The 26372-nt window shown below is 43.1% G+C and overlaps 1 protein-coding gene across 1 annotated transcript; it reads left to right on the top strand.

The window, feature by feature from the left end:
- The first annotated feature begins 4659 nt into the window (after positions 1 to 4659).
- Positions 4660 to 25454, top strand: LOC118400337 (isotocin receptor-like). The gene is made up of 3 exons (XM_035797054.2): positions 4660 to 4764; positions 5300 to 6471; positions 23917 to 25454. The coding sequence occupies exons 2-3, from the start codon at positions 5550 to 5552 to the stop codon at positions 24168 to 24170; spliced, it is 1176 nt and encodes a 391-aa protein (XP_035652947.1). The 5' UTR covers positions 4660 to 4764; positions 5300 to 5549; the 3' UTR covers positions 24171 to 25454.
- Positions 25455 to 26372: the final 918 nt, after the last annotated feature.

Raw genomic sequence — 26372 nt, 5'->3', positions numbered from 1 at the left:
GAATATTTTGAGCATACAATATACAGTAGCTCAGTATTTCAAGTATTTATTTTATACAGTCATTTTTATTCATCTTCATCAAGCGTGTCAATAATTCTGGACCCCACTTCATATCTGTTTGTTTCTTAAGAATAACAGTATACTTATTTCTGAAGTATGAAATAATACAGTTGGTAAAGAAGCTGCAGCAAAGCTGCAAGAGCAGAAGGACTACCCACTGGGCACACACTGGTTGAATCAACGTTGTTTACACATTATTTCAATTCAATTACGTTGAACCAGTGTGGGAAAAATGTTAAATTGACATCTGTACCCAATGGGTACATAAAATGTTTCTTGTTGAATATGTATTGGAAAGAGAACCTGACAAGCCGCTGTGTATTCTTTGGTCAAACTAACGAGGAGCTAAAAAAACAGTAATATTTAGCTTTTTTTAGGACTGTTGCCGATAAGATTGTGAATTCAGAAAACCCAATTATTCCGGTCTGACATCAACTCCACTTGTAATGAAAAGTGGATGCAAATAACACCTCGAATCACTGTGTTCTAGCTGTTTCCATCTTTACTCCTCCCAGAAATAGAGAAGCATTTCCACCTATTATGATCCACCTATTATGATAATGGATGTTTTCATCATGAAGACAGGACAAATGTGAATTACTAGTAATTGGTTGCTCAGTTAACACTGGATGCAAATACAGGACAGCAGCAGCCTCGCTTGTTGTGTTCTGTTCCATATGAACAGGACATAATCCTCTGAAATGAAAGATGGATATTGTTGGACTTGTTAGTTTCATTTCCCCCTGAGGAGCGGCCAGGGTTGACCACCCCTGCCCACGCCGTGCCCCTCAGACTGGGCTAGCCCAAATAAACACCTCTCCCAGAGGCACTCCACAGACACCACGGGGAGCTTCATCCTGCTATGGTTTGGGAGCGAGAGGGCTGGGGTCCTGACTTTACAAACAGACCGAGTCAGGCTCTGAAGAGACTCTGCTGAGGCTGTCAGAGTGGGCCACTATTTGTGGCCAAAGCATAAATCTGAGAAAAAATACTTCAAACACCCCACCTCAAACTTGTATTTAAACAGACCGTTTAAAAAATGCTTGCTATTTCGTCACAGAACATGTCATGTTGGCTCATAGGCTGAGCTGGCCAATCAGCGGTCTACTCACATTCTGTTATCGGGGTGCACCCACACCATTCTAACATAGAAAAGCTATTTTTTAAACATAATTACACATTTTTGGAAGGAAAACCATTTCACTCATATTGTAATGAATTATTATGGGTTATGTTCATAAAAATCTGGAAACACAGAACAGTTACATTAAAGGGTAGAATCACAACACACATTCTGTTAGAATGTGTAACCTGGGTCTGCTGGCCATGTGCCTCGACTAACAGAGAGGGGAAGAGAAGAGAAGGGTCTGGGCCCCGGGGTGTGCTTATGCAACCAGTGATCCTTTTGTTAGTGATATCACCATCCTCATCATCAGGTCTATAGAATAATTAACGCCGTAGCTGCCCCTGCGTCAGTGGGAATTCCACAGCCACTGGAATCTGTGGGAGAATGTAGAAGTGACTGGGATGAGCTCCGGGTAGGATGTGGGATACAGTAGATTTTGGGAGTGATATATGTCACGTAATTGAGTTTTCTTAAAGTTAACAATGGAGACTCAATGAGGATTCTACAGCGGGGCATAAAGTGGGGAGAGCCAAGTTAGGGAGCTTATGTAATGTCCACCATCATTCATCATTCATTACCACAATTACTATTATAACTATAATGAACTATACTGAACAAAAATATGTCCTCAGCTGAAATATAAGATCCCAGAAGTTTTCCAAATGTTTACATCCCTGTTAGTGAGCATTTTTCCTTTGCCAGGATAATCCATCCAGCTGACATGTGTGGCATATCAGGAAGCTGATTAAACAGCATGATCATTACACATGTGCGCTTTGTGGTGGGGACAGTAAAAGGCTATAAGCCCACTGTCGTTTTGGAGAATTTGGCAGCACTTCCAACTGGCCTCACAACCGCAGACCACATGTGGCCATGCCGGCCCAGGACCTCTAAATCCGTCTTTTTCACCTGTGGGATCATAGGGGGGAGGGGGGGGGGCGGGGGCTGCACCCTCCCAGGCCCACCCATGGCTACTCCCCTGCGCAGTCATGTGAAATCCATAGATTAGGGCCTAATTAATTTATTTCAATTGACTGATTTCCTTCTATGAACGGTAACTCAGTAATATCTTCGACATTGTTGCATGTTGTGTTTATATTTTTGTTCAGTATATCTTAAAAAATGTTTCCTATGACTTTGTATACGTCCTCTGTCTAATAGATGTGTATTTCCCTCCCTCTGCTGGTCGGGTGCATCATTAATTCAATTTATATCACTTCACTGCAACTTTAGGTTAGATGGGCATTCCTTAGAAAAACATTTATCCAGCTCGACTGCTTCACAGCACAGACTTGGCAAAGCAATCGCTGAATTTGTTCGAGCAGGCAGATCTAAATACATAACTTTCATATAACTATAATAACGCATGCAATCTACACACTTCCTTAAATCTAAAATAAGTAAAGAAGTCATTTTGTGTGGAAGTCAAATATTTGTTTTACGTTTGAGGCAGACACATTGCAGAATTACAAAACCCAGCCCATCTCCCCTTGTCTATAGGAGGGACAAATGCTGTTTAAATGGCCCAAATGTTGATTTAGACATTCACAAATTTAACAGATTTTGACTATCACTAATGTAATGATATGTTTGGTAAAGTAATAAAGAAGGTGAAATATTTTGGGTCGATGTTCCTAAAACAGAATATAACTATATATGGACATATTATAAAGTATGAAAAATATTGTTAATTCACAATAAAAAACTACTACATTAATCAAATGTTGCCATCTTGCAAGATTGATGACTTAAACCATAGTGAGAAATAGTGCAAAACGGCTGCCAGTTCAACTGCTTATAAGTGATCTATAATGGAGATCTCCTAATTTTGTTCTGTTATGCGACACCATTCACTAATTATTAAAATAAGCCCCTTTAACCTTTGCCATGTTTTAAACTAATGTGTGTGACATAAAAAGCAGCAGCAGTGTCGAAACTATGGCATGTAAGATCAGCGTGTGGGCCGATTGACCTGCAGTCAGGAAGCAAAGGAGCAGTAACTAGGCCTCTAATAATGTTCTAAGATTAGGCCAAGACAAGTCAGTCCACACATAGTAATCTCTTCTAAGGCTATCTGCATAGTATCTCATAGGCCGACTTCTTCCTCAATAATCATCCAGCAACCCCATACTTCTTAGTTCTTCTTATGGCTCGTTTTGGGAACTTGTTGACTTTTAGAATTCAGAAGAAGTTTGTCTACTGGCCCGGGGGACTCGGATGCAGGCGAGCTCATTCCTTTCAGTGGCTGGGGTAGTTTTGGCCTTTCTAGGGAGTTTTTCCTAGCCACCGTGCTTCTACACCTGCATTGCTTGCTGTTTGGGGTTTTAGGCTGGGTTTCTGTACAGCCCTTTGAGATATCAGCTGATGTACGAAGGGCTATATAAATAAATTTGATTTGATTTGATTTAGATTTCTGTGCCGAAAGGCTTTCTAAAACATCATCAATGAGACAAATATGCCATTTCAAGGTTATGCATGGCATGGATGTAGTCAACATTTGTATTTACAACCATCCTAAATTCGATCAATAATCTAATAATCTACCTAATAATCTACCTTGAGCAGCAGGCTGCCGATGGAAAGAACCAACTGGGGCACAAATTGGGGCAAAAATTAAACTTCTATTCTACTATTCTACATAATTTCATTGATTCAACATGTGTGCTCAGTGGGATAACATTTTTTCCACAATTGTTTCAGAGGCATTCATGGAATTAAATGGAAAGTTGCACTAGACATGCCATTTTTTATTTAAAAAAATATTTCACCTTTATTTAACCAGGTAGGCCAGTTGAGAACAAGTTCTCATTTACAACTGTGACCTGGCCAAGATAAAGCAAAAGTAGTGTGAAAAAAACAACAACACAGAGTTACACATAAACAGACATACAGTCAATAACACAAAATAACATTTAAATAGAAAAATCTATGTACAGTGTGTGCAAATGTAGAAGAGTAGGGAGGTAGGCAATAAATAGGCCATAGAGGCTAAAATAATTACAATTTAGCATTAATAATGAAGTGATAGATGTGCAGATGATGATGACTTGCAAGTAGAGATACTGGGGTGAAAAAGAGCAAGAGGGTAAGTAATAATATGGGGATGAGGTAGTGGGGTGTGCTATTTACAGATTGGCTTTATTGTAGCCAAATCGACTGCTGTCGACTGTAAAGCTAGTGTCCATATATTTCATCTCTAGTGTGAAGTTATTTAATTAGCCATTTAATAATGATTGTTCGTTATGTTTGTCATTATATGATTTTAGTCGACTAGGGTAAATGATGATGATGATGACCACTTCGTTTTCGGAAATAGGACAGTTTTCATTTCAGATGGAGTGAATTGTTCAGTACGAGGCCATCATCTATAAGAGTGGCGCACATGGACACCTAGTGGAAATAACGTGTAAATCCATTTCTCGTGTGTCATCTTGGCCAGGGATACCAGTGGTATAAATATCATGATACTGGCCATTCCGATCGCTACTAGTGAGGGAGGCTCACTGGTTTATGAAAAGGAAAACACTGTGACGTTGCAGTATTCTATTTACAAGACAGAGGGTAAAGCAGATTCACATGTAAGTAGTCTACATTTACATTAGGAAAACACATCATAATAGGCGATTTATTACTTGTAGGCTATGTTCAATTATAATTTGGATGTCTGAAGAATATGCATAGACAATGTGTTACACATTGGTGAGCCTCTATCAATAATTTCTTAAATCATATTATTTGGTTCTATTCCTTTTTCGTTTAAAAGGGGCTATCTACATTTCAAACAATAACAAAGCAGACAGAGCTATGAATACAAAGACCTTCCATGCTATCAGAATGATAGTTTGAACCATATTTTTTTTACTGTAAAATGTTTGTTTACAATTAAATGAGCATATATTTTGGGTTCTGATGGGTTTCGACAGTTGAACTAAGCTCATGAGGCATGTATAAAGTGTATTCTTAGGAGCCACGGGTAGCCAAACCGCTTTCATTTTAACTGACAAAAATGGATGCACCAATCTCAGATTGCCCCTTCAATTTGGTATTATATAATTTAATTGTTTTGAATGAAAACAAGGTTTTTATGTGTTTCCTCTATTTCCTCTCCTTCAGTGTCTGATCCTATTCGGATATGAATAAGAAATAAGGCTTCAGCGCAAAATTGCGATGACATTTTCCCACGTGCGTAAAGGGTAACAACACAGCTCCACACTAGGACGCTTTGCCTTGCCACCTGTTAGACGAAGAGCCAAAGAATACGCGGTACTTTAAAACAACCCTCCACTGTTTAACGGTGGCTGAACATTGCTGCAATTGCATTTTGGGCGTCGCACGAGGACTGGCAGAGGATACGATCAACACAATGGAAAGTACCATATTAAATGAGCAGGACTTTTGGTCATTCAACAAATCCTGGAGGAACTCAACCCCTGGCAACGGGTTCACCGGGGGAAATCAGACTAACCCCCTGAAACGGAACGACGAGGTGGCTAAAGTGGAGGTGACCGTGCTCGCCCTGGTCCTGTTCCTTGCCCTGGCTGGGAACCTGTGCGTTCTGGTGGCCATCCACACCACCAAGCACACCCAGTCCCGAATGTACTACTTCATGAAACACCTCAGCATCGCGGATCTGGTGGTGGCTATATTTCAGGTCCTGCCACAACTTATCTGGGACATTACTTTCCGTTTCTATGGACCCGATATCCTGTGCAGGTTGGTGAAATACCTTCAAATCGTCGGAATGTTCGCCTCTACCTATGTGCTTGTTTTGATGTCAGTAGACAGGTGTTTGGCGATTTGTCAGCCGCTTCGGTCTCTGCACAAGAGAAAGGATCGCTTCTATGTGATTATATCGTGGGTCCTCAGCCTATTGTTCAGCAGCCCACAAATGTACATATTTTCTCTGAAGGACGTTGGAGCCGGAGTGTATGACTGCTGGGGTGACTTCGTTGAGCCCTGGGGTGCCAAAGCGTATATAACTTGGATTAGCCTTACCATCTACATCATACCAGTGGCCATCCTGAGCCTATGCTATGGGCTAATAAGCTTTAAGATCTGGCAAAACTTTAGAATGAAAACCAAGAGGGAGCAGTGCATAAGCCTCACCCCGAAGACTTCGAAAGGCCATGCGCTCACCCGGGTGAGCAGTGTAAAGCTCATCTCCAAAGCGAAGATAACCACCGTTAAAATGACATTTGTCATAGTCCTGGCGTATATTGTTTGCTGGACACCTTTCTTCACCGTGCAGATGTGGACGGCTTGGGATCCAGCGGCGCCCCGGGAAGGTAAATTTAAACTCCACCTCGAAAAGAACCATTAAAATGCAGTGTGGTGAGATTATGTGCGTAACAGGAGCTACTTTAACGATGGGCTTCGCAATTCTAGACTGAAGCAATTATTAACATGTACATTTTAAAGTTAAACCACAATGCATGTCCATGGTTAATTTAAAACGCTCAGAACGTATTCTGCCTTGGGGTTTATCATACGGCGTGCGTAATGTTGCATGCGGTGTAGTATTATTTATCAGACTTCGGCATTCTGCGCACCGGAGCAGCCCACAGCTCCAGTAATGGTGTACGTAAATACTTTAATAATTACAAATAGCAAATAGCCTCGATGATAATACAAATATACAAATATACACTATACAACCTTTGCCATTGACAGTCAAATGAAATTCGCACAATATTGGACACTGCACTTTTACCCAGGAAATGTTGGCCAACCTGAGGAACATCAGAGGATGTATGCCATTGTAAGATTAGACGCATCATATGGAGTAGCCGCCCACTATTGGAATCTGTGTGGGTAGCTGGACATGTATGATGACTGACAGTGAAGGTGATCAGGTGGTCACGTGTCAGGTGACAGAGGAATGGATGAGACTGAGGCAGGAATTCCTTTAACCATAAAGTGGTATATTTACTGAGTAGTCTGTGCTGCATCACAAAGGAAACAAATAACATGTATCCAATCAAATTCATAATCAAAGATCAAATCATATCAGTCATTATTAACATAAGTTAGGGAATGCAACAGTCCAGTTCATTAAGAAGTCAATTGTAATCATCCGCGAGTCATTTAGGCTCGTAACTATTTATCATAAATCATGAAAGAATACGAACAGTGAATGGTTATACAATCTATAATCCCCATGATCAAAGTCAATCATTTAGCAAACAATGCCGTTTCTCATTTCACTCTTTCAATTGTCTTCGTGTACAATTAATTTCAATACACATGAACCATATCGATTGCATAATTGGCCTATGGGGATCCGTAGTAGGGCGGTGATCATTGACAATTCACATTACACAATATGTTTGAAGCTGCGCTCCAAGCCGCGCTCCGCGGTAATAACTATTAACAGTAACTGAATGGCCCACTCTCCCATCTGACAGATGACCGTGAATACCCAGTAGACTCTCCAATGCCTTTTCCAAAAGGACAAATTCACTCTCCTTTCCGTTTTCAAAGTATGGCAGTTTGGGTCTGGGAATTCCATAGGCTGAGGCTACTAGAAGTTTCATAATGTTTGCTCCCTCTTCTGGTTGCGTGAAGGATAAACCCGGGACTTCTGATGAGCCCACTGTGGCCTCATTGGGCCGGTCCCCTACTGTCCCAGACCCACCATTTGTGGCAGCCAGAATTGGGCGAGAGCCCTCCGACCTGTTGTTTGAGGACTGGCCTGGTCCTGGACGAAAGGAACGATTTGCCTTGGTTGGTAATTGGCGGAAAGGCGAAGGAGTGATGCTTTGTCCAGATGGAGGAATGCTAACTTGTGTCACTGGCGGCTGCCCACACAGGCAGTGGATAAAATGACAACGTAAGCTTAGATAATTTCGCAGCATGTCATTATATTCCCCCAGCCAACCAAAATGCCATGTTGCAAATGAACCTTACCACTGCTACACCTGGCTATCAGCAGAGCTTTGTCTGGCAGCGAAACAGTTCATTCAGCCTCATTTACTGTCTTTAAAAAAAACATAGCTGATATGGCTGACTTGCTTAAACAAATGTGGTTTCTACTGACAATTGAGATGTACAAACTATGGCATAAGGGGACGAAAAGCGAATAAGAGGAAATCCGTAATTTTGATTAATGAGAGAGCTAGGACAGACATAGTCAATATAACTATTTGTTCAACACTTTTGAAATGAACAGCAAAATAATTCAGAACATGGGCCGTTCTTACAGTGTTCTCCCTGTACACCAAGTCAGAACCATAAGATAAATAATGGGGCATATAAGCAAACAATGAAAGCTCTTACAATATTCTCATCTTGCCTATGCCGTTTGGCCATCACTCATCCATATATTGATATGTACATATTCTTATTAATTCCTTTACACTTGTGTGTAAAAGCTAGTTGTTGTGAAATTGTTAGATTACTTGTTAGATATTACTGCATGGTCGGAACTAGAAGCACAAGCATTTCGCTACACTCACATTAACATCTGCTAACCATGTTTATGTGACCAATAAAATTTGATTTGATTTGATGATTACATTTCTCAAAAACAGGTTATAGGCTACATGTGCACCACCAAGTCAGAACAGTAAGCAACATTTTAAGAGGTGAAAATAAACCAAATTATTAGAGTGAGGCACATGGGCTACTAACAGCTTACTACATAACATAGACCAAGTGTTACTTTCTTAACTACAGTATACATATCCCTCTGGCATATTACATAATTTATGCAGAAGCATACAATACATTTTTGGACCTACCTTGTTGTGCTGTGCTCACTTGAACAGGAAGGTGGTGGTGCGGTTGTCCTTTTGTGGGCAAATTTTGTCATCAAACTTTGTCATCAAAGCCTGGCATTCTCTGGATTTATGGTGCTTTCAGGAGAACTGGGAACTCGCAGAAAAAAAGTTTGAATCATGATGACGTCAGTGATCTTCAGGTCATAGCTCTAGAAAGAGGCCCGAGTTCCCAATTTACAATTCCAAGTTTTTAAAAAAAGTTTAAAACGTATTTTTCCAGTCGTGGCTCGTTTTTCCCAGAGTTCTCAGTTATATTGAACTCACTAATTTTGAGTTAACAGTTGTTTTGAGTGCAGCACAAATCATGCTTCATTGACAGCATGGCCAATGTTGAATGTTTATAATTTTAAACTAGGAAAAGAGACCCTTAATCTTAGACTTGGGACCACACAGCCACTCCACTGAACAGCAGCCTAGTGATTGCTTTGCAATGCTTGCAGTTAGCCACTGATTCCTTCCAAACCACGCATTGTTGAAGTTGCGATTTCCTACTTGTTGTGTGTTAATGTTTATGTCCAATGGCCAATGAGCACCGATACATTTGATCTATAATTTCTATTAATTATTTATCTTCATATGACAAGGATTAAAAATGATTTGCCAGTAGATTGTCGACTTAATTCATGATGATGACTGATAGCTAAGATTTTTAAAGTATGATGTTGACATGATCAGTCCAATCAAAGCTAATGTAGATAAAACATGATTTGATGTCATTTTATCTGGGGCCAATGACCTTAGGCCTTCTTGGTTGGGTACTTCTAATGTAACTCTATGGCAGCACCCAATGGGGCTTGAATTTTTGAGGTGACATAGTGTCCCCATGTGTGACAGAACACTGAGCCTGTGAGGACTGACACTAGAGTAGAGAAGCAGGTACGGGGAGTCAACATTTAATTAGGAACAGACATGGAACAGGACAGGAACAGCGTCAGAACCGGGTAATACCGACATAAGACAATTAATGCAGTAGAGGGGAACAGAGCAGGGAACTGACAAATATAGGGGAGATAATAAACATGTGATTGAGTCCAGGTGAGTCTAATAAATCACTGATGCGCGTGACAAGGGGGCGAAGAGCGTGAGCAGGCGTGACAGAGCCAATCACGACACAACTCTCCGTATTTTCTGCTGGTTTGCCCCACCACAACCACAGAAAGCACTGAGCTAGGCTGAAACACCTACATTTTGGAGCTGCCTTATTCAAGTAAACAGAAAAGAGACCACGTTTGTGTGCAGCTTTATTAATTCAACAATATATATATATATTTTACATTGTTTTCAAACTGATATGTGACACATATTAATGCCAAAATAACATGCAAAACAGGCAAGCCCAAATTGTACTTTATTTATTTTTGTTAAAAATGTGGAGCTCGAAACCGGTGGGGCTCTGCCCTGAATGACAGGTCGCCGCTGGCAGTTCGAGTTTTGCATGCCATTTTTGTTTACATTACTTTCCAACCAAATTGGCCTATAATAGCTGTCCGGAAGGCATACACATTACACCAAGGTTAACCTTAGGTCTCCCCACTGGAAGCCTGAGGTAGGGGGAGCGCGGAATCTATGAAATAGTGCACCTCTAATTTTGTACAGTACTAATGCAATTAGCAAAATCAGTCACACTACGAAATGATACCAAATAATCCACAATTCATTCATAATATTGTTCACAGACATATTGTTGCATTTTTTCTGGGTTGTGCGAAATTGTTAAGAATAATATAAAACCAGTCTGCACACCACCAAGGTGAATTGGTTTAGTCTTGACTCTTGGTTGACAGTGTTGGGGAATGGGTGGGGAATTTGGGAATTTGTTTCTATTTGTCTTTGTTACTTCTGTTTAATATTTACGAGTCTTATTTTTGTATATATTTTTATATTTATATAGTTTTAAATGTTATGATTAATTATTTGTGTTGTTCCAAATGTCTGAATACAAATGACAGTTACTGCACACTGGTGCTTTGTTGTTGGTGGGGGGCTGAAGGGTGGTTCACCCTGGGAGCCATAGAAGCTAGAACCACCACTGGGCACATTGTTAAGAAAGGTACTACGTGGCACAGGTGGAAGATCATACCTCACCACCCATTGAATTATGTTGTGTGCATGGTTCTTTAAACATCTTTTCCAGTTGTGGATCAGTGCTCAAGATGTGCCAGTGTTTTTTAATGATGTGATCGAACTGTTTACCAAGTGGGGAGTATTGAAGGAAGTATTGAACACTTTGGTTGGGAGGGCGGGGCGGTTTGGGCGTGAGGCTGTCATCCTGGGTCTTATTTTTCTAACGTTCCCTTGCGTCATGCAGCCATTCCTCTGGGTAACCCCGTTGTCTGAAACGCTCATCCAGATAGTCGGCTTGTTTGTCATAGTCACTTTGTGTAGTACAAATTATGTGTATGCGACTGTATTGGCTAATTTGGAGGCTCTTCTTTAGGGGTGTAGGGTAGTAACGGTCTCCGCGTAACAGGGAATTCCTGTCTGTCTGCTTCCTGTAAAGATCCGTGCTTCCACCCTACACCCCTAGAAAATAGCCTCCCCATTAGCCAATAATGTGGTTGCTCCACTAAAGGTTTTGCAATTTACGCTGTGGGACTTCATTTGTGGTTTAGTACAATACCCTGCGTCACTACTTCATTGCTCCAGACCAGCACAAGGGGGAGTTAGAGCACTGATGCTTTGGGTCCCAAGGTGTGACTGTGTCTCTGTAGTACTGTAGCCTACTCCCAACCAGTCATGTTGTACAGTACAGTGCCTTAGTGGCGCAAAGGTCTGAGACACTGCATTGCAGTGGAAGCTATGTTGCTACACATGCTGGTTCAATCGCGGTGCTGTCCTTGACTGGGAGATTAAGGCTGACTGTAAGGTTTTTGGTTTCTCTCCCTCTAAAAACAGAAATAAATCATTCTAAATAACAAGCTGGCTTTATTTGCAAATTAGTAACAATATCTCACCCCAAGTTCAAGAATGGCCTTTTTCTCACTCATTTTACATTATTTGAAAACAAAATCTCCAAAATATTGTTATTTTTTAAACAAAGCGATTATTATTATTAATTTAGAATTATGTATGGGCGGGCAAGGTTCAAGGCACGAGGGCAGAGGGCATGGGATGGGCCACAGAGCCGTGCACAGAAGACGGACCTACCCCATGGGGAAATGGGGAGGAGGAAGGGAGGGGGAGGGGTGGTGGACCCCCACCCCGCCCCACTGGGTAGCAAACGGCTGGACAACGGACCGTACCGAAAAAACACTTGGTTGCCAAGAAAACGGCTCGTTTTGTTAGATTCTTAAAATTTTGTTGGAGTCACTTTTAATTCTTAATTGATCAACCGTTTCTATCATAGGCCACTGTAATCGAAGGGGGCTCAGGGCAGTAGCATTCTGCTCATCTGATAAAGGTGCACATGGATCAGATTCAAACTTTGAAGACCGAGATCGAGTCATTGAAGACAGACCAGCAGAAAGATAAACATTATCTGAGGGCAGAGATAAGGGCGATAGCTGATGCATTGGTCCAGAGCCAGGCGGCATCAGCATAGAGCCAGGCGGCATCAGCATAGAGCCAGGCGGCATCAGCATAGAGTCAGGCGGCATCAGCATAGAGTCAGGCGGCATCAGCATAGAGTCAGGCGGCATCAGCATAGAGTCAGGCGGCATCAGCATAGAGCCAGGCGGCATCAGCATAGAGTCAGGCGGCATCAGCATAGAGCCAGGCGGCATCAGCATAGAGTCAGGCGGCATCAGCATAGAGCCAGGCGGCATCAGCATAGAGCCAGGCGGCATCAGCATAGAGCCAGGCGGCATCAGCATAGAGTCAGGCGGCATCAGCATAGAGCCAGGCGGCATCAGCATAGAGTCAGGCGGCATCAGCATAGAGTCAGGCGGCATCAGCATAGAGCCAGGCGGCATCAGCATAGAGCCAGGCGGCATCAGCATAGAGCAGCATAGAGCCAGGCGGCATCAGCATAGAGTCAGGCGGCATCAGCATAGAGTCAGGCGGCATCAGCATAGAGTCATGCGGCATCAGCATAGAGTCAGGCGGCATCAGCATAGAGTCAGGCGGCATCAGCATAGAGTCAGGCGGCATCAGCATAGAGTCAGGCGGCATCAGCATAGAGTCAGGCGGCATCAGCATAGAGTCAGGCGGCATCAGCATAGAGTCAGGCGGCATCAGCATAGAGTCAGGCGGCATCAGCATAGAGTCAGGCGGCATCAGCATAGAGTCAGGCGGCATCAGCATAGAGTCAGGCGGCATCAGCATAGAGTCATCAGCATCAGAGAGCCAGGCGGCATCAGCATAGAGTCAGGCGGCATCAGCATAGAGTCAGGCGGCATCAGCATAGAGTCAGGCGGCATCAGCATAGAGTCAGGCGGCATCAGCATAGAGTCAGGCGGCATCAGCATAGAGCCAGGCGGCATCAGCATAGAGTCAGGCGGCATCAGCATAGAGCCAGGCGGCATCAGCATAGAGTCAGGCGGCATCAGCATAGAGTCAGGCGGCATCAGCATAGAGCCAGGCGGCATCAGCATAGAGTCAGGCGGCATCAGCATAGAGCCAGGCGGCATCAGCATAGAGCCAGGCGGCATCAGCATAGAGTCAGGCGGCATCAGCATAGAGCCAGGCGGCATCAGCATAGAGTCAGGCGGCATCAGCATAGAGTCAGGCGGCATCAGCATAGAGCCAGGCGGCATCAGCATAGAGTCAGGCGGCATCAGCATAGAGCCAGGCGGCATCAGCATAGAGCCAGGCGGCATCAGCATAGAGTCAGGCGGCATCAGCATAGAGCCAGGCGGCATCAGCATAGAGCCAGGCGGCATCAGCATAGAGTCAGGCGGCATCAGCATAGAGCCAGGCGGCATCAGCATAGAGTCAGGCGGCATCAGCATAGAGTCAGGCGGCATCAGCATAGAGCCAGGCGGCATCAGCATAGAGCCAGGCGGCATCAGCATAGAGCCAGGCGGCATCAGCATAGAGCCAGGCGGCATCAGCATAGAGCCAGGCGGCATCAGCATAGAGCAGCAGGCGGCATCAGCATAGAGCCAGGCGGCATCAGCATAGAGTCAGGCGGCATCAGCATAGAGTCAGGCGGCATCAGCATAGAGTCAGAGTCAGGCGGCATCAGCATAGAGTCAGGAGCGGCATCAGCATAGAGCAGGCGGCATCAGCATAGAGCCAGGCGGCATCAGCATAGAGTCAGGCGGCATCAGCATAGAGTCAGGCGGCATCAGCATAGAGTCAGGCGGCATCAGCATAGAGTCAGGCGGCATCAGCATAGAGTCAGGCGGCATCAGCATAGAGCCAGCATCAGCATAGAGTCAGGCGGCATCAGCATAGAGTCAGGCGGCATCAGCATAGAGCCAGGCGGCATCAGCATAGAGTCAGGCGGCATCAGCATAGAGTCAGGCGGCATCAGCATAGAGTCAGGCGGCATCAGCATAGAGTCAGGCGGCATCAGCATAGAGTCAGGCAGAGAATGACGCGTTGAAGAGGGCGAGGATCCCTGCCAGGTACACCTGTGAGCTCTGGAACTCCACCTCCGAAAGGCAGAGTCAACATACCTGGTGGGTTCATCAGGTCGTCGGTTCACCCTGACATTTCTATTCCTCTTCTGACAACATAACTTGACCAACTCCTCACTAGGCACGGCAAGGGCCGTCTGGACCATTATGCTGTTCTGCTACAGCCTAATAAATAAATGCAGGTGGCTTATATCTTCAAAATCCTTTAATGCTTTATTATACAAATGGCAAAACATATACTGTACAGTACTGTATTTCTTCATCATCATATTTATGCTTTCGTTAATAAAATAATGATACAAATACTCTTTCAAAATGCCAATGTTTATTTAGTTATGGATCCATAACGAATTACTATGTGAATATCACGGAATTAGAGAAATATCAGAACAATGTTGTCTAATGAAGGTTAACAAATGGTTGCTTACTGGAAAATACTCTTTCAAACACACATGGTCACGTTGTACATCGCCATTATGGCTATTAGCAGGGCTATATTTTGGACTTTATAAATATTATTTTGGCCTATTCAGATTACAATCACTCACTGTCGTTTAAAAAAACCCAAAATAATCTCAAATATTGTTATATATAGCCTACCCGCTGTGGTGACTATTTCAGTACCGTTTCGCATTTCTCTGAGACAAGCATGGAGAAACAAAAATGTTCAATTATATTCCATGATATTCTTAAAATATGTGTGTTGACTGAATATAAGCCAACATCTCTCTGTATTTTGATACATTATGGATGGGGCCTCTCGAGTGGCGCAGCTGTCTAAGATACTGCATTTCAGTTCAAAATGCATTGCTATAGATGGAGGTTCAATACCTGTGCTGGCTGCCTCCGGGAGACCCATGAGGTGGCTTTTGGTTTTAATTTAGAATCCTCCAACCCTCTATATGTAATTATTGGCACACTTTATCAATCACACTTTACATACTGTATCCCATTAGCCAGGCCTATCCACATTCAGATTCTGGTATGCAGGGGAGGGAGATTGGACAATCTGCACTGAACTAAATACAGTAGATGGCCTACTGTTTGGGGTTGCCATGTTGTTTATGTTCTATCCTTTGAAGAGGGATAATATATCATTTGAGCTGTATTGCTGTAAACAGCTAAGGAGCATGGTAAATCAAAGTGAGACCATCCATCCATTGGAAATACATCAGAGGTACAGCACAGCACTATGTATTCAAATCAAATTCAAACAAATCAAATGTATTTATATAGCCCTTCTTACATCAGCTGATATCTCAAATTGCTGTACAGAAACCCAGCCATAAAACCTCAAACAGCAAGCAATGCGGATGTAGAAGCACGGTGGCTAGGAAAAACTCCCTAGAAAGGCCAGAACCTAGGAAGAAACCTAGAGAGGAACCAGGCTATGTGGGGTGGCCAGTCCTCTTCTGGCTGTGCCGGTGGAGATTATAACAGAACATGGACAAGATGTTCAAATGTTCATAGATGACCAGCAGGGTCAAATGATAATATTCAACACAACTGCTCTCTTCTGTTCTGTTCCCTTCTGATTCCCACAGCAGCAGCATCACAAATGATTTCCCAACATTTCAAGACAAACACCAGGAAATAAAAGGAGGTGGTAAACAGTTATTAGAATCCCCAAACAATCTTGCATTACAAGTGTATGGAAAACTATAGAAATAACAATCTCAGCCAAAGTTATCTTTTTTTAAAAGTAGAGTAGATGTCCACTCCCCCATGGAAATATAATTAGCATAATAAAATAAAAAATCCAAATCCATCTGTTTAAGCTAGAGATAACAGTTTTTGCATGGGCTGCGTCTCAATCCACCTGTTTAAGGTAGAGATAACAGTTTTTGCATGGGCTGCGTCTCAATCCACCTGTTTAAGGTAGAGATAACAGTTTTTGCATGGGCTGCGTCTCAATCCACCTGTTTAAGGTAGAGATAACAGTTTTTGCATGGGCTGCGTCTCAATCCACCACATCCGCCAATGGCAGCCTTCAACCTTATGCGTTGGAAGGTTGCCAAGCTACAGCTGTGTTTGTCAAACCATGAGACATCCCGAAAATCGTTCTTGTCACGGAAACATCTGTAGCGTCAGAACGGTTTGGCCTACAGATGAATATGACCACTCGATGGAAAGATTAGACTTTTTTTGCACCAGCCTTTACAAGACTCATCTGAAGGAAGTACAGTATATATGGAAGTGGTTTAGTGCCCCCAAATATTTTGTATGGGCAAAATAATAAATAATAATTACCTGATCTTTCTTATATAGAACAGACACCTTAAAACCAACTTCCCTTTGATTTATTTTTGGACTATGTCACGTGTGCTTATGTTTATTGATTAAATTATTCACTCCCTGGACTTGCTTCCCGACTCCCAGCGCACACGTTACAGAATGATGCCTCACCAGAGGGAAGCATCAGGGGGTGTTTTTTTTGTTTTTGTGTTGGAGGTGATGTTGGGTTCGGGTGTCAGTACCGGAGCTACCAGGGAGGCCTCAGGCGGTTCGTCGGACTCTCATGCTTCAGCTGGCTTGACAGGTTCCCATGCCTCGGCGGGTTCGACGGGTTCCCCTGCCTCAGCTGGATCGACAGGTTTCCATACCTTAGTGGGATCGATAGGCTCCCATGCCTCAGCTGGGTGAAAAGGTTCCCGTGCCTCAGCCGATGCAACCAGGGAGTTTTCAGCTGGGTCATCGGGATCTCACGCCTCAGCCGGTTTGTCAGGTTTCTGCTCCTCAGCGGAGGCAACCGTTCCGCTCCTGTTCCCCGGGAACGTCCCTTTGGTTGGCGTCCTGCGGCTGGAGCCCCGTGCCAGGTAGGGGGTACTGTCACGTGTGCTCCCTCTCCAGCCTCTAGGTCACCAGGCTGCTGATTATTGCGCACACCTGCCACCATCGTCACACGCATCAGCGCCTAATGACATTCACCTGGAAGCCATCACCTCCTAGATTACCTGCCCTATTTATGTCACTCCCTTTGGTTCCTTGCCCAGGTGTTGTTGTTTCAGTTTCATGTCTGTGCGTTGTTCGTGTTTCTTGTTTTGTATTATGTTCCATTTATTGATTAAATGATTCACTCCCTGAACTTGCTTCCCGACTCCCAGAGCGCACGTTAGACTATCTGTTGTTCTATGTAGTGAATCTTTTATCTGTTGAGTTTCTATGGGCTAACAGCAGTAAGGCCAATGCAGTTATATTGCCATATTCGGCATGGGATGCAACATGGTGCAAATAGTTTATTTTCACTATATGTTTCCATAAAATACAATTGGAAAATCCATAATATATTGGCTTTAAAATGGAAACAAAGTAGCTTATAAATTTGAAAGCAGCCATTATGGAAGAGAACCTGGCTGCATGTGGCTATGGAGAGATAAGGTATCCATTAGCTAGCAGCACCACAGCCAGCAGAGTGAGCCCAGACAGCCGTACAGACTAATGGCTATTACCGAGGAGGCCATTAGTAACACATGCAGTACTTTGCTAATGCTTGATAAGGACCACATCACACTGCCTATTACCTCCAACATGGCAGATAATGATGTCAGCATTACACCTATTCACATTCAGATAACAACCTATCAAGACACACTTGTAATACTATTCTGATGAAACTATAATGTAGGATTTAAGTCATGACACTTTATTACAGAGCAGATTATTTGACATACCCCTTGATAGAGCTAAGATAGCCCGTAGCTTCCTTTTCTTGCCACAGAGAAGCTAAATTATAAATTGAAAACATCCCTTAGTACAGAATGGTTGTCAGTGGTGTTTTTCCTCCTCGAAAACCGTTATACATTGGCTCCCCAGAGATGGGCTCAAATAAGAGAATTTTCCACCACTCTCGCAATAAAATCAAACTGCAAACACAAAAGTTCAAGTTCTCTGTTTCCTGCTTTCCCTGAAAAGGGGTGAACTCAGCAGAAACATGATTCCCAAACACAGCAACCCACAGCAATATCATTGATTGAAGCTTCATGTGGACATGTACTTCTTCCCTCTTTCTACACAACAGTACCATAGCTGAAATTGAAGGGATTTAGGACTTGATTACCTTCTCATACTCATATAAACAAACACACTCTAGAGTGCACACATGTAAATACATAATCACACACACACACACACAGTGTACAAAACATAGACTAACCAGGTGAATCAAGTCAAATGAAATCAAGTGTTATTTGTCACATGCGCCGAATACAACAGACCTTACAGTGAAATGCAGGTGAAAGCTATGTATGTGACCTCCTGGGGGTACAACTCAATATTAGGAAGGTGTTCTTAATGTTTTGTACACTCACTGTATAATATATACATATAGTAATACTACAGTACTATAGTCTCTTTTCATGTGGGTATTTTGAGCTTGTTCCTGTGGGTTTAGCACTATATTGTCATTTGTTTTGAATGGCAACATAATGAAGAAAACTGGCTAAACCGTAAACATTTTTTGACCAAGACAAAGTTTGCTGCCTATGTTGTCTCAATATTGATTATCAGATGCTGATCTGCAGCATCCCATCTATGAGTTGTGTCCATGCCCATCCATACCTGAGTGTACAGCCTTCATACTCCCCAAGTTGCCTCACCCTCTGCTCTGCTGTGTGATGCTGACGGTCAGTGACTCCATCAATCAGCATTCTGTGGTAGAAATTCTATAGTAAGAGAGACTGCAGATATGCAGGAAACAGAGTTGTTAAAAGTAATTTAGCTCGTCTGTGTAGATCAAGATAGCTGATATTGCCACCATTCACTGTTCCTCCAAGCAATTCCCACATAGCTAAATTCCTGCCGATCGCAAACACAGGAGGTCACATACTGCGGTCGCACCCAAAAAGTTTGTACCAGTAAAAAATACTAGCATGTAACAATGGACTATTATTTAAATAAAAATCAGTATGTCTAATAAACAGTTTAGTACAGGGGTTCTTAACCTGGGTTCGATCGAACACCAGGGGTTCGGTAAGTCAGTGTCAGGGGTTCGGCGGAGGTCAAGACACACATCCGACTCATATGATTCATGATGACACGCCCCGCCTGCGGATGATTTGCAATGCCAAGATGAGTAATTCTAGTCTAGCACCTGCAAAACTAAGAACACTTCCTTAAGCTGCATGGAGATGGGAAATACAAGAACACAACGCTCGCTGAATTCAAGGTGAAGAGAGCCAGATTCGATGAAAAGGCTACTCTGCCTGTTCTCGGCATTGTACCCAGCAATAAACCGATCCTTTCACCAATGGTGTGTCGTTTGCCTTGCTTTGCGATCAGGTAAGCAACTTCGTACGATGCTGTGAGGATCGGTTTGTTGCTGGTGGTTATCCCGGGGACAGGTGCTGAATCGTGTTTTTGCCGTGCGTGTGGAATTAGCCCTGTTTTTGCAAGAGCACCAACATTGTCATGCAGATTGCTACAAAAATTCTGAATTCATTCTCATTTTAGCGTACATGGCTGATATATCTTCGCAGCTCTCAATCATCTCAATCAAAAGATGCAGGGCGGTGGAGTCAGCATCATCGAAGCGGAGGAAAACCTGAAGGCTTTTCAAAAAAAGCTACCGTTATGGAAACGACGAACAGAGAATGATAACTTCGCCAACTTTCCCCTGCTGGACGACTGTGTAAGTAAGATCGAAGATTTATCTGGAATCGGAGACATTTCTGCACCCGCGAAACTGAAGCAAGCAATTGCCACGCACTTAGATGAGCTTGCAAAGTCTCTCGACGGATACTTCCCTACAAGAGAGTCATATCCAGCATGGGTGAGACAGCCGTTCACGTTTAGTGTTGAGACAACAGATGTCAATGATGAATACCTCGATGAAATCATTGAAATTCAGCAGAGCCAGGTTCAACAGCAACTCTTCAGAACAACAACGCTTTCAACATTTTGGTGTCAACAAATGGTAACGTACCCTGTTATTGCTAAGAAAGCTCTCGAGATTTTCATACCGTTTGTTACAACATATCTTTGCAAGCAATCCTTTTCGAGGATGCTGGACATAAAAACAAAGAAAAGGAACAGACTTTGTTGCGAAAATGACATGAGAGTGGCACTTGCCAAGGTGAAGCCGCGCATTTCTGAACTGGTCTCCGAAAGGCAACAGCAGAAGTCACACTGATTTGCAGCAAATATTCATTATTATGTTTTTGTTTTTGTGTGAAAATCATGTTTTGATAATTTTGTTCTTTGAACACAGTGATGTTGACGCACAGTTCATTTTGTGCACCAGTAAAATATATACCTATGTTTTGAATTTGAAAAAAATCACATTTTATTTTTCCAATTAAGGGTTCGGTGAATGCGCATATGAAACTGGTGGGGTTCAGTACCTCCAACAGGGTTAAGAACCACTGGTTTAGTATGTAATGAATATTCATTTCCTCCACAAGTCTGCCTTGTCACCATGGCCACGGTGTGCTCATCCCTGCATTTAAAGAAGCTTTTGAGACACCAAGCCTCATTATTGTTATTGTCATTCGAAAAGTAACGTTTTTTATTTATTTTATTTTTTACCCCCTTATCTCCTCCAATTTCATGGTATCCAATTGCAACTCCTGTACAGACTCGGGAGAGGCAAAGGTCGAGAGCCGTGCATCCTCTGAAACTCAACCCAACCAAGCCGCACTGCTTCTTGACACAATGCCCACTTAACCTGGAAGCCAGCTGCACCACTATGTCAGAGGAAACACCATACATGATGGGACAAAGACATCTCTGCCGGCCAAACCCTCTCCTAACCCGGACAACGCCGGGCCAATTGTGCACCGCCCCATAGGTCTTCCGGTCACAGACAGCTGCGACAGAGCCTGGACTCAAACTCAGAATCTCTAGGGGCACAGCTAGCACTGTGGAGGCCTTAGTAAAGTGTTATTAAATATCATGTTAGATGTGCCTTTTTATTAAAACACGGAAGTCCTTTTCAGTTGTGTCGACTCAAACAATCATGTGATCACATACTAAATAGAGAGTTATTGTACTAGCTTCCAAGGAATTAATAGCGTAGTGCATCGGATAGCCAGGTCAGTGGTTGGCTGAGAGCCAAAACAGAGTCTTGTTTTGGAATTCTACTGCTTGGCTTCTCTGGCAGTGAATCATCTGAAGTGCAGTCTTGATATTAAACTCAGATGATTGTAAATAATTGTCTTTCTTAGAAGAGGAAATAAAATAGTTTGATGTTGTGTCAGCCTTTATGAATGTGCTAAAGAGCCTAAAACGTGGCCACCAGTCAATACAGCACCTGACAACAGATTTACGAATCAAGGGAACGATTCTAATTTGCCAGTTTAGTGTGATTGATTGTCTCCTGGTAAACGGCACCATGAGCTAATCTACCAAAGGTTATTTATCATCATAATTCCTTCCTTAAAATGACATCTTGGCCCCATTCTCACCCGAGCTCCACCTTTTACAAAGCCATAAAACATTTTTTATAGACATGATCTTTTTTAACTAGGCAAGTCAGTTAAGAACAAATTCTTATTTACAATGACTGCCTACACCAGCCAAACCTGGATGATGCTGGGCCAATTGTGCACCGCCCTATGGGTCTGTCAATCACAGCCAGTTATGATACAGCCTGGATTTGAACCAGGGTGTCTGTAGTGACACCTCTAGCACTGAGATGCAATGTCTTAGACCAATGCGCCCCTCAGGAGCCCAATATACTGAATGCTATTTAACATGGCATACAGTATATATTGAATGTACTGTAGCATATACAGAACATTCATTTACATTTGGACCATTATTATTACTGGTAAATACTTCCAAACACGGAAGCTCTGGCTTTGCCTAACTGAGTTAGATCAAAAAAGCTGTGTGTAAGTGTTAGAATGTGTTTGTCTGTTTGACTGCTGCTTAGTGCCCCTTGTGGTGTCTCTGGGACTCAACCACCTGTCATGCCTCAGTGAAAAGATAATCGATCCAATGCCAAGATGCATTCATTCATATCCTTCCCTACCTCACATCTATCCAAGAGCAAGGTTATGAATATGAGAGAGGAAATGTATTGAGTTATTCATTCATTTATCATCATTGTGTTCCTTTGAGATTTAGGTTGTGTCATTTTGTGGCTCAAAGTAAGCTACAAAGCAATGGAATTACAGAGTACCTACTTTACTAGCTGCAGGACATCCTAATGCTGCAGGACATTCTAATGCTGCAGGACTTCCTAATGCTGCAGGACATTCTAATGCTGCAGGACACCCTAATGCTGCAGGACGTCCTAATGCTGCAGGACATTCTAATGCTGCAGGACATTCTAATGCTGCAGGACATCCTAATGCTGCAGGACATTCTAATGCTGCAGGACGTCCTAATGCTGCAGGACATTCTAATGCTGCAGGACAACCCTAATGCTGCAGGACATCCTAATGCTGCAGGACATTCTAATGCTGCAGGACATCCTAATGCTGCAGGACATTCTAATGCTGCAGGACGACCTAATGCTGCAGGACATTCTAATGCTGCTGGACATTCTAATGCTGCTGGACATTCTAATGCTGCAGGACGTCCTAATGCTGCAGGACACCCTAATGCTGCAGGACATCCTAATGCTGCAGGACATCCTAATGCTACAGGACGTCCTAATGCTGCAGGACGTCCTAATGCTGCAGGACATTCTAATGCTGCAGGACGTCCTAATGCTGCAGGACGTCCTAATGCTGCAGGACATTCTAATTCTGCAGGACGTCCTAATGCTGCAGGACGTCCTAATGCTGCAGGACACCCTAATGCTGCAGGACGTCCTAATGCTGCAGGACGTCCTAATGCTGCAGGACGTCCTAATGCTGCAGGACACCCTAATGCTGCAGGACATCCTAATGCTGCAGGACATCCTAATGCTGCAGGACACCCTAATGCTGCAGGACATCCTAATGCTGCAGGACATCCTAATGCTGCAGGACATTCTAATGCTGCAGGACATCCTAATGCTGCAGGACATTCTAATGCTGCAGGACGACCTAATGCTGCAGGACATTCTAATGCTGCTGGACATTCTAATGCTGCTGGACATTCTAATGCTGCAGGACGTCCTAATGCTGCAGGACACCCTAATGCTGCAGGACGTCCTAATGCTGCAGGACATCCTAATGCTACAGGACGTCCTAATGCTGCAGGACGTCCTAATGCTGCAGGACATTCTAATGCTGCAGGACGTCCTAATGCTGCAGGACGTCCTAATGCTGCAGGACATTCTAATTCTGCAGGACGTCCTAATGCTGCAGGACGTCCTAATGCTGCAGGACACCCTAATGCTGCAGGACGTCCTAATGCTGCAGGACGTCCTAATGCTGCAGGACGTCCTAATGCTGCAGGACATCCTAATGCTGCAGGACATCCTAATGCTGCAGGACGTCCTAATGTATTGGCAATTTGCAATCAATAAAAATCTAAGTGTGTGTGTGTCTTGTTTCCCCAGCCATGCCCTTCATCATCTCCATGCTGCTGGCCAGTCTGAACAGTTGCTGTAACCCGTGGATCTACATGTGCTTTGCGGGCCACCTGTTCTCAGACCTGAGGCAGAACTTTGTGTGCTGCTCGGCCCGCTACCTCAAGTCCTCCCAGTGCCACTGCGAGCGTGACAACGACTCCAGCCGCAAAAGCAACTCCTCCACCTACGTTATCAAGAGCACCAGTAGCCAGAGGAGCGTCACACAGACCTCCACCACATGAGACGCCCTCACTTCCCACAATGGTACCTGCCCAGTCAGAACTGTAAACCCCTCACACACACCCTCCACCACCGCCCCAAACCCACATTTCTCCTTCCCCTACTGTTGTCCCGCTCTGGGGGAGGCTCACCTAAAACTATTGCACTGATTTTTATATTTAGTCTCAGACATGGTTTGTCAAGAGTAAATTGAACAATTGATTGTTGTACAGATGGAGATTTATTTGGGGACATGTTGAACGTCTCCACTTACAGGCAAATATCCTGTCGCAGTTCAGAGTGAGTCATCCATTGATTGTGTTTTCAGACTGATGGATTTACATATTTGGTCCGTGGAGGAGGACAGGAAATGGTAAATGAAAAATGAAGCACTGACTGTCTGTCACTCCCAACCAAGGAGAGGAGGGAGCTGTGTTCTCCTCACCATGGACTTAAAGCCCATTAACATAGGCCTCCCATGCCACAGACTTTGTGTCAATCAGATCTGTAATGGTGGTTTGGATTGTGAATACTGACCAAGACAGGGACATTTCTTATTCATTTTGTCAGCCTGAAGGTAAAGCTACTCTCCTCTCGCATTGCTTTGCACATATTGACATATAGGATGTCTCCTGTGCTATGTTGCTCATGTCTGTTGTATCACACCATCCTTTAGGTCACACACACAGTACATTTCCATTATTACACAGTTTGTGAAATGACAACTGCCATATCTGTCATGCTGTAAATGTTTACTTCATTTTACAGAAGGCAACTCAATAAACTACCTACCATTTTCTTCTAGGATGAACATAAACATCCAAATGTATTTCTATGAAGATTGTGGTATACTTTGGCAAAAATGTTCCTACGTAATTACTCTGTCTGTACTTTTTGAGTGGTAGGCTGACGTCTTCTTCATTGCAAAATAGGATTGAGCAAATGGATTACACACACTCAGAACACTCAGAATTGGGAGAGCAATTCCATGAATCCTGCTTTGATCTATCTGGATTATTCAATATATTTTAGAACCTATTGCATAAAGAGGGTGACCTGCCTTAATTATGAATCTATTTGAAACTCTGTTCCTTGTGCACATCACAAATGGCAGTATTCTTTTATTTTACTTTTTACAAAGTTGGCTTCTGCTTGTGCTGTAAACGTCTTGGTTTTTCAATCCTTAAACCTACTGAACATTTAATAGAAAACATCATTCCCTTATTTGCATTTAAAGTATGCACTGTATGTATCTCTTATTTATTTGAAATAAATTGTTTGTGTTCTATCAAGTGAGTCTGAAATGTTTTTTTTGTGTGCATCAAATGGAGTTGAGCCTTTTGGACCTCATAACTTAACTTATTTAAAAAAAAGTAATATTCTATGATAAAAAGGACATGTTTGACCTTTAGTAAAACATACTAGTCAAGCGCATGTACTTTTTTTTGGGGGGGGGGCATTCATTAATGCCCCTGAACAAGGCAGTTAACCCACTGTTCCCCGGTAGGCCGTCATTGTAAGTAAGAATTTCTTCTTAAGTAAGAATTTGTTCTTAACTGACTTGCCTAGTTAAATAAAGGTTAAATAAAATTTTAAAACATAAACATTGTTTTGCCACCAAAGAAATTATGACAATTTCTGAATGTGGTTTAATTTTACAAAGGTGCTATTTTCTTTATTGGTGAACTATAACAAACTAATACGGTTCAAAGTGATATCAGGGGCACACAGCAAATCTGAAATCAAATAATAATAAATACAATCATCATGAAAAAAACATTATTGATGATAGAGAATTTAACTAGGACTATAAAATAAACGTATTATTATTTTAATGCTTATATTTCTTGTGGAAGTTGATGAATAGAATTGTCCAACACAACAAGACAGTCGTGAAGAGGGCACGACAAAGCCTATTCCCCCTCAGGAAACTCAAAACATTTGGCATGGGTCCTGAGATCTTCAAAAGGTTCTACAGTTGCAAAATTGAGAGCATCCTGACTGGTTGCATCACTGCCTGGTACGGCAATTGTTCGGCCTCTGACCGCAAGGCACTACAGAGGGTAGTGCGTACGGCCCAGTACATCACTGGGGCTAAGCTGCCTGCCATCCATGGACCTCTACACCAGGCGGTGTCAGAGGAAGGCCCTAAAAATTGTCAAAGACTCTAGCCACCCCAGTCATAGACTGTTCTCTCTACTACCGCATGGCAAGCGGTACCGGAG

The sequence above is a fragment of the Oncorhynchus keta genome, chromosome 21, assembly GCF_023373465.1.
Source record: "Oncorhynchus keta strain PuntledgeMale-10-30-2019 chromosome 21, Oket_V2, whole genome shotgun sequence".
Lineage (NCBI taxonomy): Eukaryota > Metazoa > Chordata > Actinopteri > Salmoniformes > Salmonidae > Oncorhynchus > Oncorhynchus keta.
This window is presented reverse-complemented; position numbering and strand designations above follow the sequence as displayed.

Bases quoted from the DNA above. Each gene is read 5' to 3' on its own strand.
- LOC118400337 (XM_035797054.2), top strand. From the start codon at position 5,550: ATGGAAAGTACCATATTAAATGAGCAGGACTTTTGGTCATTCAACAAA. The intron at 6,472-23,916 runs GTAAATTTAAAC...TTGTTTCCCCAG, and splicing joins TCCAGCGGCGCCCCGGGAAG to CCATGCCCTTCATCATCTCC.